This window comes from Schistocerca nitens, chromosome 2 (assembly GCF_023898315.1).
Source record: "Schistocerca nitens isolate TAMUIC-IGC-003100 chromosome 2, iqSchNite1.1, whole genome shotgun sequence".
NCBI classification, from domain to species: Eukaryota; Metazoa; Arthropoda; class Insecta; order Orthoptera; family Acrididae; genus Schistocerca; species Schistocerca nitens.
Window position 1 is genome coordinate 771011698 of NC_064615.1, and position 14488 is coordinate 771026185.

At 39.1% G+C, this 14488-nt stretch overlaps 1 protein-coding gene across 11 annotated transcripts in view; it reads right to left on the reverse strand.

Moving 5' to 3' along the window:
* The window catches only part of LOC126237017 (serologically defined colon cancer antigen 8 homolog), a 214136-nt gene that overhangs the window by 161244 nt on the left and 38404 nt on the right, over window positions 1-14488 (reverse strand). For all 11 annotated transcript variants that reach the window (XR_007545021.1, XR_007545020.1, XM_049946747.1 and 8 more), the window contains 2 exons: window positions 7964-8205; window positions 5544-5682 (listed from right to left, as the gene is read on the reverse strand). Coding sequence is in view for 9 of the 11 variants with exons in the window: in XM_049946747.1 (XP_049802704.1) it covers window positions 5544-5682; window positions 7964-8205 (381 nt within the window). In the remaining 2 variants the exon portion in view is untranslated. The remainder of the gene's footprint in view (window positions 1-5543; window positions 5683-7963; window positions 8206-14488) is intronic.

Here is a 14488-nt window from a genome sequence, read left to right on the forward strand (position 1 = left end):
TATCACTTTGTGTTGAAAAAAATTGGACTTTGCTGTATTTTTATAAAAGCATGATTTCGTTATGATATTGGAAACAGTTATGAAGTATTTGCATTTTAAGTTGATTTGGACCAAAATATGAAAAAAAAATCAATGTGTAAGAGTTAAAACAAAGTAAGAGACCAGTGCAGTGACTATTTGTTGCAGTAACACTTAACCCCTAAAATAAAATAAAAAATACTAAGAACAAGCAGTAAATGTATCAACTAGAGATTGAACTTTTTGTCCAGACAGCATTTCCTGAAGGTTTGAAAAATCTGACAGATCTGGTATTACCAATGTTTGTGTCTTAAATGAACTTGTTTACATCGTCTACAAATGTTTCTGCTCTCTTTCTAATGATATGGTCTTCTTCAGTCTGTTTGCATACAATGACTGTAGTGATATGCCTCGACAAAATTAGTATTCTTCTTTGAAGCCCCTGATGAAATTCGAAGAAGCTTTAAAATTGTCCAGAGCAAGTGTCCTAGCAGCTTCCAGAGCCCACATTTGAGTGTGCATATAATGGACTACTCATTCATAGTCTCTAGCTTTGTCAAACTGTGCCCTGATAGTTTTTTTAAAGTCTAGTTCTGTAGGATCAAATTGAGGAGCAAATCTCCGTCATATAATGAGTCAGTACATGAAATTACAACAGAAAAGTAATAGCAGATAAAATAAAATGTTCAATAATCCAAAAAACTGACAAGCCATAAGTTTGCGTAATTGCAATTAACAGTATAACACAGGAATCACCTTAATTTTTCAATGTACTCCACAACAGAATAGAAGGAGTGACCCACGAGAAAAATCTTCAGGTTAGATTTGAAAGCACATGGATTACTGCTAAGATTTCTGAATTCTTGTGGTAGCTTACTGAAAATGGACACAGTGGTATCCTACATGCCTTTCTGCACAAGAGTCAAGGAAGTGCGATCCAAATGCAGATTGGAATTTTGCATGGTATTAACTGAATGAGATGTTCTAATTCTTGGAAATAACCTCACTCTGTTAACAAGAAATGACAGTAAAGTATATATGTATTGCGAGGCCAATGTAAGAATATCCAGACTAATGAACTGGGATTGGCGAGAAGTTCACGAATTTACACCACTTATTGCCTGGACTAACTGTTTCTGAGCCAAAACTATCCTTTGAGAATGGGAGAGGTAACCCACAATACAATACTATACACCGTAAGCGAATAAAAATAAGCAAAGTGGACTACTTTTTGTGTCGAACTATCACTTACTTCAGATAGCGTTCTGATAGTGAAAATGGCAGCATTAAGTCTTTGGACAAGATCCTGAATGGGGGCTTTCCATAACAGTTTACTATCTATCTGAACACCTACAAATTTGAACTGTTCAGTTTTGCTAGTCATATGCCCATTCTGTGAAATTAAAGTGTCATGTTTTGTTGAATTGTGTGTCAGAAACTGTAAAAACAGTGCCAACATTGCATGCAACATCCTTTACTGTCATCAGCAAACAGAAATATTTTAGAATCACCTGTAATACTAGAGGGCATATCATTCATAAAAATAAGGAACGGGAGTGGCCCCGGCACTGACCCCTGGGGCACCCCCCATTTAACAGTAACCCTCACGGGCCCCACATCATAGTCACTCTCAATACTATGGAGAATGACCTTTTGGTTTCTGATAAAAATTCTAGAAATCATTACAAGTCTCATATAACAAATATCTTGTATTATGATGATATGTGAGAGATTTTGTTATTAAAGTAAGAGGTGAACCAATTGTGTGAATGACATCCTGCAGCTTACTGACAACCATAGTAACAAAAAATCGGGAAGATTAGTTGAAATTTCATCATATCTATTGAAGAACTGTAAACATAAACTAGTGAAACCATTATTTCATTTAATAAAAAGTGTTCTTGAAGACAATATATGCCCTGATAAGTTGAAACTGACCGTAGTCCAACCATTACACACAAACATGGCAATTCATGTTCAGAACTACAGACCCATTGCCCTACTCTCAACTTTTAGCAAACTGATTGAGAAAATAATGTTAAAAGGAATCTTGGAACATTACAACAATGCTGACATAGTAGGTGATTCCAGCTTGGCTTCAGAAGAGGTCAAAGTACCATGTCATCAGCAGTACAATTTGTCCACAATGCACTTGAAAAAATAAATGAAAAGCCCCAAGCAACTGGAGTATTCCTCGACCTCTCACAAGCCTTTGATAGAGTACATCATAACATGCTCTTATCACAATTGCGATGAGTGGCGTCATTGGAAAATTCAAGCAATTTCTGGAAACATATATTTAAAAGGTAAACAACTGTATACAGAAATTATATATGGTAATGAAGAAATAGTGGAGAGGATATAGTCAAAAATAAGTAACATACATTCTGTATGAAACCATTTGTAGACTGTAAATACTTTAGGATTAAAGGAGACACTCGCCAAAAAGCAGGCTAACACAAAAGAAGGAGAACTTGCTAGCTTTCAGAACTATCCCTCGATGAGCTAGAGTAAAATACAACACACCTGTGAGTGTGTGTGGTTTTCTTTTCCCACTCCAGCTTGTCAAAGGATAACTCTTAAAATCAATATGTTTTCTTTCTTTTGAATGTGCCCATCAACAACTCAATGCTCCTGCTTTTTGAGTGGCCTCCTTTAATCCCAAAGTAAATATACATTTTGGTGTTCCTTAGGAATCCATTTTAGGTCCATTTCTGTTTATGTGTTACGTACATGACTTCTCATGTTCTATACATAATAAGCGCTTGATTACTATGTATGCTGCTGACACATCTGGTGTCTATCTGTTGTGCCCACAGTGGTCCAGCCTAGTTGAGGAGATTCAAAACTTTACTGAAAACATTATAGCTCACTTTGAAAGAGAGAACTTCAAAGTTAACATAGGAAAAAAAAAATTATTCTTCACTTTAAACCAAGTGGTCTAAATAGTCAAAATATTGTGACTGATGAAATTCTGTCATAAATCTGTTTGGAATGTACATTTTTGGGTTTATACATAGATGACCAATTTTCATAGAAGCAGCATGTTGATGACATCTGCAAAACAAATAAATAAAAATAAAAAATAAAATAAAAATCATACCTTAATTCTGACATCCTAAAGACACCCATAAAGAAAAACTCAAACATTTTTGTATCACTGCAGCTGTACTTTAGATTTTTGCCACAAAACCACAGCAATGAGAAGTCAGGCAAGATGGCGACAAGCATAAAGAAAGTGTATGTTTTACCTGAAATATATTCACATCAGCCTGCCACAACAGTGTAACGATGCTTCAGAAAAGATTCACCAGGTGCCAATGGGATGCACAGTCTAAGGTTTCAGGATACCTCTGCATGAGGAAACCAAGGGGTCGGCCTGCAATGAGTCAAGAAATGGCTGAATGCCTGCAGGTGAGTTTGGCACATAGACCAGTGAATTGTGGTAAATTGGCTCTTGCCGTGACTGAAGATCGATTGTGGACTTCAACTACCAACAGGATGGTGCTCCACACCACTGGATCACAATGTATGTAAATTCTTAAACAGGAAACTGATGGATCTGTCAAAGTATAGTTGACAATCAGCAATTCACGTTGTGGCCTCCACACTCTCTTGACCTAATCCCATGCAATTTTTTGTGTGGGGTTACGTGAAAGGTTACAAAAAGGGTTTCCATAATGCAGAATAGGGCATTGAGGATCATAGCAAAAGTAAAACAAGGAACATCTTGTAAAAGCTTATTCACTTGATTCAATATTCTCAAAGTTTATGGCATGTACATGCTAGAAACATTATGCTACTGAAAGAAGAAACTAAGGTCAAACCAGGAACATGGAAATTCATAACCATGATACAAGGCTCAAAAAGACTTTCACATGGTTAATAGAAGATTAACTTAAACAGCAAAAAGCCTCTATGTCAAAGGAGTGTCTCTCGTAATTTATTGCCCAAGTTAAGATGTTGATATGGGCTGCTTTTAAAACATGACTGAAACATTTGTGTATTATAAAACATAATGTATGAAACAAGTCCAGTAATTGTGGCATATTGTAAAATGTTTGTAATATGTAACTGTAAAAAATTTACACATTGCTAACAATGCCATGCATGTAAATTTACGTGCTACAAGCAGATAATAACAAAAATTTCAAGAGTATTAAGACAGAGACTTGAAACAATGACGTAATCATATTACTTCAAGTGAGTAGTCTCATGATTTTGTGTGTGTGTGTGTGTGTGTGTGTGTGTGTGACTCCCAACTCATGTTTTGTTTATAAACACCTCAGACAGCCCCTTTTCTTTGCATTCAGCTAAGTTATGAAAGAGTTTGACAAGCATAGTTGTGCCCAAAATGACGATGGGAAATTTTTGATACAGAGTACATATTTAGGAAGTTTTTAGAACAATTAGAAGAATATTTGTGTCTTACAAATAATAAGGAGGAGAACGAGAGATGAACAAGTTAAATAGAAAACTGAAACATCTTAAAATTACACCTAAGGCAAACAGTTGAAGTGAGCTTCATTACAGCAAGTAAATTTAATACTGATAATTTGTTGAGCATGTCAAAAATAGTTAAATCTTATTTAACAATAACAAGACATCAGAACACAAGAAGAATCTCCAATAATTTTCACTGTAGTAGTTACAGTGAGAAACAAAGTGAACACACCAAATATGTTTAGCTGGAGCTCTGAGCACCATCAACAATAGATTAGCTTAGCTAATTTGGTGCTGACAAAATGTGACAGGACTCACTACGGTTTACAATAGAAGTCACTCTTCGTGATGTTTACAGCAAAGATTGTGTGGACATTTTAGAGGACCAAGTGCACCCAACAACACAGATATTGTATGTTAACAAGCACAATGTCTTCGTAGATGACAATGTCTGAATTTGTACTGCTAAACTGTTTAGGTGTGGTTTCTGAAAACGTAAATAAATTTAAGAATGTCCCCCGGTGTCTCCAGTCACTCAACTAGAGAAATTGAGCATCACCGGAAAATTTTAGAGTAGTGAACTTGATGCACATTTCCTTCCAAAATGTGTACTGCACTATATGACAAATGGCACAGAATTTCACTGGAAAAAATTCATGAATTTAATGCAACAATTCTGCAGTGTATCACAAGTGATTTATGGACTAAAGCAGGTACAAAATTGTAACGTCTGATGTCTTGTCACTATTTTGATAAACAACCCCTTGTCAAAAAAGAATAAAACACTATGGGCAGTTTTGAACATAGTGCTTCAATAAATTCATCCACATTTGCTGGTGATATTAATTACAGTAGAAAAATACTTGCTGTCTATAAATTTACATGTACTTTCACATATTAACTACTCACTACAAGATTTATACTTAAATCTACTCAATTTCAGAGAGCAAAATACAAAAAGTAGTAATTAGACGAGATAACAATAGTTTTAAGCCATTTCATGAGACTATCTGTCTTATCATGATTCTATCTCATTCTCCTCCATAATTATGCAGCAGGGAGTTAAATCATAAAAAGCGAACCTGAGCTTTCTCAAATTCTGCTTGGTCAGCAACATCTAACGTCCTCTTGGCCTTGTGAGTTGCATCAGCTTCTTTTTCTCTGATCTGAGCAACAGCCATATTCAATTTAGCCATATTATCCTTAAGTTCTTCCTTTTCCCTAAAAAAATTGTCATGAAAATAAAATAAATAGCTTTATTGTCACAAGTCACGAAGTACATAAAATATTAAAAGAATACTTTCAATAAGTAACATATGTTATTTGAATAATACACAATTAGTGTTACTATTAATCCTGAATGTATTAATCAGCTACTTCAACAAGGTCGTAACTCCCTAAAATCATTCCCTGAGATGAGATCCATTCTTTCTGAGATCACACCCACAACGTCTTTCTGTCGCCCTCCCAATCTCCACGATACTCTTGACAGCCCCTGTGCTCCCTCTGCACCCATCTCCCTACTCTATGGCTCCAAACCCTGTGACTGTCCCCACTGCAAGACTTGCCTTTTGCACCCTCCTACCACCACCTATATCAGACCTGTAACTGGCAAAACATATACTATCAAAGGGAGAGCCACCTATGAAACAACACATCATATACCAGCTGTTAGGTAAACACTGTTCGGCTGTTTACATCAGCATGACTACCACCAATCTATCAGTCACGATGAATGGCAATCACCACATGCGCCATCTGGATGCTTCCTCCAGACACCAGTTTCTCAGAGCTCCATACATGGAAACTAGTGCTGCAACATGTCCTAGGTTCTCGCCACCCACCTGGCCTTAATTTACTTTAATTTCTTCCATCTGAGCATTTCTTCAAAGTAACTACTCCTCTCTTCACTCTGTTTTAGTTTCTACATCTTTCATTTTCAGAACCATCTATTTTTCACCTTTCCTCTCCCATCTCTACTACATACAATGCACTTAGCTTTTCATTCGTATTAACTTATTCATGATGTTTTAGCAGTAATCTCTGTCTTGCATATCAACCTGTCTTTCACCTTAAGCTCTCAGGTTTTCAAATCTGATCCAGTGCAGTCCACAACAACTAGGCTTACCTTCTCATCCCGTCCAGTACATCTCCCCTGACCTGGGGTTCTGGGTGACCTTTCCAAACTCTGCCCCTTTCCCTAAACCTCTCCAGCCCTTTTCCTTCACCCCTCTTCCTTACTCTTCTCCCAAAAGCTTTCATACCTAAAACCTTTTTTTATATGTGTGTTCTCCTGCTGCCGCTTAGTGAGTAGTACTTTACTACTAATCTTCATTTTTCATTAAAATAAATGAAATTTCTGTAATTGTCCACTAAAATTCTAATGTAAACATGTAGTAACACACAATTTTAAATTTTAAAAATGTGTTCTCTAAGGCAAAATGAAAGAAAGGAGAAGTAGCCACTGTCGAAAATATGAGAAATCTGAAATTGTTAACTATACCAAGTGATGTCCTAGATCATCATCAGATATTCATGTGATACAGTGGTGGATAATGCACTTTGGAATGTGACTCATTTATACAGCATCTCACCTGAAATCATCCACCAATGTAATCCAATGCAAAGCAAAAGCAAAAGATGATTTATTGGCAGTAAGCGGGTACCTTCTATGTAGTGATGTGTACTTTGAAATTGAAGGATTATCCAAAGGAACACATGAACACAGGCCATGGTACAACAGTCATCTGCAAATAGTGCCAGCAGACAAAAGCACTCACTTAGCAGTTCTTCACCACTGAGCCAACACCTGAGATAACATTCAACAGCCAACCACTCCAATATGGGAGAGACGAACATTACCTTGTGCAGCACTCCCATTTCGCGTTTATGTGCTGTCAGTTTCTCTTTCAGCCATTATTCAGTGTTTTAGCAGGCTAATGTCATGATATATAGCAATTTCACAATACTTCAATCAAATTTACAAAGGTTGGCCACTCTTATAAATTATTCCTTTCTGCAGACAACACAAAATCTTTAACACTCCACTACAGTTGTCTACGTTTATGCTCAGCTTTGGCAAACTAGACAATTAGAGATACACTGTAATTTTAATTATTTACATCATTCTGATTGACCTGTAGGTGTCTTATTAATTATATACTTTATGCTGCTGCTGCTGCTGCTGCTACTGCAATCTTCAAAGACAGAAGTATCAATTAATAACAACTGTGTTACTGAAAAATGTATGTTCAAGCTGAGCTGAAAACACTTAAAATTAATGGATGATCCTCCAAAAGACAAAATTTATAATTATACTGGCTTAATATTCCTGGTGAAAACATCACCTGCATGAAAATCATAATTAAATTCATTCTGTCCATTTCTCATGGTTTGTCCACATAAAATATTCTACGTTTCATTGAAATAAAAAGATTGAAGTATTATCTTATGTATGCACTTACAGTGCTAAAGATGCATTAAAAATACACTATTTTTCTACCTTTGTAAAATTTCAATTTGATGTTTGTAAGTTTCAATATTTGGAATGGAACTTCCATCGAATGAATGAGACTGCACATCAGCCAGTTTCTTCTTATACATGTCAACTTCTTCTAGTGCCTTTCTAAGATCAATTTTTGTTTGTGTAAGTTGCGCCTCCAGTTCACTTATTCTTGACTCAAACACTATGCTAGGTCCTTCCAGACGCTTCTTCTTAGCTGGCTGCATTTTTTTCTTTTCCTTCTGAAAGGCAAATGAAGTGTTATAAAACCCTCTTTCACTCTCTTAGGGCTAGTAATATAAAAATTATATAAATATAATAGGGGTCAACACAAGACATAACAGAAACACATAAAAGGTAATGCATGATGACCCACTCATTTCCTGTGGGTTCAAATTCTCACCATCAGTGTCACTAGGGAGGCAAGAAAAGTTAAGTCTGATAACAATTTGTGAAGAACTGAACATTTGCTATAGTGTCCTACAGAGTCTACTTTTTTTTTCTCTCTCCATTCACAAATTTATGTTGGAGAAGCGAGGCCATGAGACACCTTTTACAGGGCATGCAACTAATCTCCCATCAGAATTCAGTATTTAATTTAGGAGTAAAGGGGATCACTCACCAAACAGCAGAAGTATTCAGTCATCGGCAGGCACACACAACACTGAATGGAAACTCTGATAGGTTTTGGAAGAAGTATCTTGATGAGCTAAAGAGTGCGACCCCTGACCCTCCACTCCCCCACCTCTCACACGCACACTCTACCTACGCACCTACGTTGAGCCAGCTGGACACATAATGCTACAATGTGTACAGCTTTGCTTCTGCCGTTTTTTCCCCAACATTTGAGGCTTTAATGAAACAAATTGGTTACACATATGTAACATTCAAAGTATTTTCCATCACTGGCCACTGCTTTCTCCCTTCTTTCAGGCAGTGCACAAATCCCATGACGAAAAAATTGTTCATCTTTTGAAGCGATCCACGAATCGATCCAATTTGTGACTTCTTCATGGTCAGCCAGGCCATGTGCCATTGATCTAAACAGGTGATAGTCAGAGTGAGAAATGTCTGGAGAACACGGTGGGTGGGGTAGGACTTCCCATTTTAATGTTTCCAATTACATTTTGACCTCTTTTGCAACGTGGGGTCGAGCACTGTCGTGCTGCAAAATCACTTTATCATGCCTCTCGCTGTATTGCGGCTGTTTGTCTTTTAATGCTGTGCTCAAACGCATTAATTGCATTCGATAACGAGCACCTGTGAGCGTTTCACTTGGTTTTAACACCTCGTACTACACGACGCCGAGCTGGTCCCACCAAATGCGGAGCATGATCTTCGAGCCGTGAATATTTAGTTTGGCTGTCCACGCGGAAGCATGGCCAGGATATCCCCATGATGTTTTGCATTTAGGTTACCTTAATGAACCCACTTTTCATCCCCGGTCACAATGCAATGCAGAAATCCCTTCTGTTTTTTTGCTTCTGAAGCAAATGTTCAGAAATACACAAACACCGTTCAACATCTCTTGGTTTCAGCTCACATGGGACCCAAGTTCCTTCTTTCTGAATCATTCTCATTGCCTTGAGACTTTTTGAAATGGCTTTCTGTGTCACTCCCACTAATCGTGCCAATTCTTCTTGAGTTTGATGCAAGTCTTCACTCAGCAATGTCTCCAATTCTGCATCTTCGAAAACATTCTCTCTTCCATGACTATGCCCGTCTACAACGTTAAACTCACCGTTCTTGAAGCGTTGAAACCACTCACGACACGTTCTTTTACGAATAGCGTCCTTACCATATGTACTTGAGAGCATTCGATGAGTCTAAGCCACCATTTTCTTCATATTAAAACAAAACAGTAACACCTCCCGCAAAAGACGAGAATTAGGCTCGTAAACTGACATTTTCAATCAAGAACAATTTTATAATGATGACACAAATCAACTAATGTTTGAATGAGGTTATGTTGACCAAGGTCCAAGCTAACTGCCTGAAGTCTGTGAACTGTTTCTTTCGACTGCTACTTACCATTGATGCCACCTATCGGTAAACGGCAGAAGTAAAGTTGTACACCTTGTAGGATTAAAATTTGGTAGGTGGAATGGGGTCGGGTAGGAAGTGGGGGGTTGTGTCAAGTGAGGTGGATAGAGGGAGAAAAAGGCAGGAACAAGGAATAGAGGTTGGAGACACATAGCTAGTGGCTCAGAGGGAGACAGCAGGTATGCAGGATAGGAATGCGGGAGGGAAGGGTGAAAGGTGCAGGGGTAGGCATGCGACACACAGTACAAGAGCAGGTGAGTTGTAGTGTATGAAGAAGATGACACGGAGTCATGGATTGGAAGAGGGTGAAAGGACAGAGGAGAGGGAAACTGTTTGGTAGCATGTAGGGAGAGTGGGTCAGTAGATCAAGGCCAGTCAAAATTGTTTAAATCCTATTCCATCTTGGAGCAACAGTACCCATTACCACCTATCCTGCTAAACACAACGAACCCCCTCATCAACCCCTCATAGAATCGTGACCCTGCCTTGCTGACGTTCCCAATTTACCACAGCCTCCAAACACTCCATAAAATACAGAACTCAAATAACCCCAGACAGTGTTGTTAACCTTCTCAGCAAAAACCTCAATTATACAGAAGTTTCAGTCCTATCCAAATGCCTCATCTTTAGCCCCATAACCAAGTTTACCCATGATGGATTCACCGAAGGCTTATTCTCCTACAGTGTAAACATTTCTTTACTAACAATCTCTCCAACCAAAGCCAACCTAAACCCAAGACTGAACCATGCCTTCTGCTACCCAGTCACCTTCCAGGAATTCTTTACCTCACCACTCTTTCCCAGGTCCCTTCCCCAAAACACAAGCCTCTCAACATAAGATAGGACAATCATTCACAACCTCAGAACAGAAACTGACATAACCATCCTCTCTGCAGACAAAGTCAGTGATTACCTGACATTAGGCTTCTGGCAACTGCCTGAGTTCTCCACCTGTAAGTTCTGCCAGAGTCGTCCTATCCCAGAAGTCCAACACAACCTCCAGGCCCTACTGAAGTCATTAGGCTCATCCCAAAGCCCCTCCCTTGAGTCCATCTCACTCCTTACCCCAATAACCACCCACACACCTACCTTCAACATGCTTACCAAAATCCACAAATCAAACAAACCTGGATGCAATGTTGTAGCGGGTTGCTATGATCCTACTGGAAAAAATCTCCATTCTTGTTGACTGACACCTCCATGATATTGCCCAAATTGCCCCTCATATCAAAGGTGCAAACCCCTCCCTTCACCAGCTCTCGACCACTGACACACCATTACCACCTGGACCCTTACCTGTCACTGATGATGCCGCTTCAATACACACCAACATCCCTCACCCCATGGTCTTTCCACAATCAAACATTACCTATCCCAATGTCCTTCAGACTCCAGACCCACTACCTTATTCCTGACACGCCTTACCAACTATACCCTCATCCACTACTACTTCTCCTTTGAGGGGAAGATATGTAAACAATCACATGGCACAATCATGTAAACACACATGGCACCGTGCTGTGCCAACATGTTTATAGGCCATCTAGAGGAAACCTTCCTAAACTCCCATGACTCCTTGTCTGGTTAAGGTTCATGGATGATATCATCACGATCTGTACCCAGGACTAAGACAGTCCTCATTCCTCCATAACCTCAACACCTTCTCTCCCATCTGCTTCACATGCTCCTGCTCAACTCGAAGTGCCACATTCCTGGATGTTAAACTCCATCTCTCTGATGGCTCCATCCACACTTCTGTCCATATTAAATCCACAAATTACCAACAGTACCTGCATTTTGACAGCTGTCATCCCTTCCCCATCAAAAAACAATCCCATAGAGCCTGGCCACACATGTAAGACATATCTGCAATGATAATAATTACTTTGCCCAATATGCTCAAGGTCTCACAAAGGACTTACCAGATAAGACACTTGGACACTACCCCAGAAGTCTTGACCACAAACAGATTTCTCATGCCACAACCTCACACACCCATAATGCTGCCACCACTGCCAAGAATCAACTGAAAAGGTGCACCAATCCCTCCCCCCCCCTTTCTTGTAACCCAGTATCACCCCAGACTGGAACAACAGAACCATATCTCATACCTTTGCTAGGGCTTGATCATGCGTGTGAAAAAGAGTTATCCTAACCAATACCATTCCCACCCCTCCTAAATTGGCATACTGTCACCTGTGTTTTTCCCATTCCCAATCTCTTGCCACAGGGGTCACACACCTGCGGAAGACCCAGGTGAAATAAATCCCCAATTCAGCCAGCCAGCACATCTTACCCCAGTCCTGTCACAGGCTCTCATCTTATATTCTATCAGAGGCCTGGCCTCAGTCTCCCCTTCCTATCCATGCCTCCACATCATCTTCTTTGTGTACCATACCCCACCAGCTCCGGCACCTGTGTGTCATATGCCTAGCCCGTGTACCCGCCACCCCTCCCTCCTGCATTTCTATCCTGCACACTTGCTGCCTCCCTCCAAGACACTAGCTACCCATCCCCAATCCCTCCTCCAGTTTCCTGCCACGATCTTCCTCTAACCACTCAATCCAATAAAAACCCCACCCAGTCCACCTACTGAAAAGCAATCCCAGCATTGCAATGCTTTTGCTACTTGGTGAGTGGCCTCCTTTACTCCTAAATTACTTACCTTCAGCCAGAACTTTCCTTAGAAAATTCAGTATTTGTTTGACATGTGTGTACTTGTAGTTATCACAAAGAACTAAAGGGACTGATGCTCATTTCCAGGTAATTATGCTACTTCTTGTAATATTCTGTAATTGTTAGAGTAGATATGATACATTTATGAGATTATAATTAATATATTTTTTTGTCAATGATTTTTAGAGGTACTGTGCCCTACAAACTAGCACAGTAACACGTGTACAATATGAATAATCCCTATCACTTAAATGAAGTTTGTCTTCTTTCTTTTTTAGGCAAAACTAAAGATGACATTGATTCTATTCTGAGTGATGAAGTTGAGCGGTACAATATGGGCTGCCACATGTTCTGCTCATATGGCAATAGCTCCTTTCACAAATGTCGGAACAGTTATTCAATGTTTCAGTGAAGGAGGGGATCATGGAATACATAAATCTTTTCTGGGAACTAAATCAGCATGCAAAAACTCAGCGAGTAAGATTTTCTTGCTTTACTAAAATGACAGTGCTCGATGCTCTAATTAGAATTTTGTAACTGGCTAGATGACTTGAAGTGCACAACCATAACACCTTAGATTTTAGTTATCATCAACGTGCAGATGGTGGTGAGCAAGAACTGCTGCTTGTTTCTACTGTCTTGTTTACAGTTTGACAGCAAATTATAGGAGAGAGATGTCTCTGCCAAATTTGCATACTTCTCCCAAATTGTATCAGGAATTGCCAAATAGAATAAATACAAACATTTATTCATTAATATGAGCTTTATCGTAATTACTGAACCTCAAAAATCTACAAAACATACTTCTATGCAACACAATTCATGAAAAACCTCTTGGATGCCAGGAAAGATATTTGAATTGAAAAAAAAATGTAGTAAGACTAAGTGTGACACCTTGCATAGTTACATAAACAAGCCAAAAAGAACATGTTTCAAAGATCTGTTGAATGACTTAGCTGCTGAATTGTTAAAATATATTTAGTTGCTTATGTTAGTTAATTTAATATTGTTGATTAATAAGTAATATTGTTTGTATTTATCAGAATGAAAATGTCTTATTTGGAACCAGAAAATTAACTGGAAAAAAGTACTCCATGAAATTCTTTGGGGTTGAAGACAGCATTTTGTTGTAAAATGATGCACCAATGTTTGGGCCACTACTGCAAGTAACCTCTATGAGTAACAGAAATGCAACAACTCACAATGTGGGCCAATAAATTTCTGTCTTAAAACAAATCAATAAAGAACATCACCTCCCTTCCTCATGCTCCCACTGTCCAATCATATGACAAATTTTACTTACTCTAATTCTAAGAAATAGTAAGGGCAGGAGTGAAGACATTATACACTCCTGGAAATTGAAATAAGAACACCGTGAATTCATTGTCCCAGGAAGGGGAAACTTTATTGACACATTCCTGGGGTCAGATACATCACATGATCACACTGACAGAACCACAGGCACATAGACACAGGCAACAGAGCATGCACAATGTCGGCACTAGTACAGTGTATATCCACCTTTAGCAGCAATGCAGGCTGCTATTCTCCCATGGAGACGATCGTAGAGATGCTGGATGTAGTCCTGTGGAACGGCTTGCCATGCCATTTCCACCTGGCGCCTCAGTTGGACCAGCGTTCGTGCTGGACGTGCAGACCGCGTGAGACGACGCTTCAGCCAGTCCCAAACATGCTCAATGGGGGACAGATCCGGAGATCTTGCTGGCCAGGGTAGTTGACTTACACCTTCTAGAGCACATTGGGTGGCACAGGATACATGCGGACGTGCATTGTCCTGTTGGAACA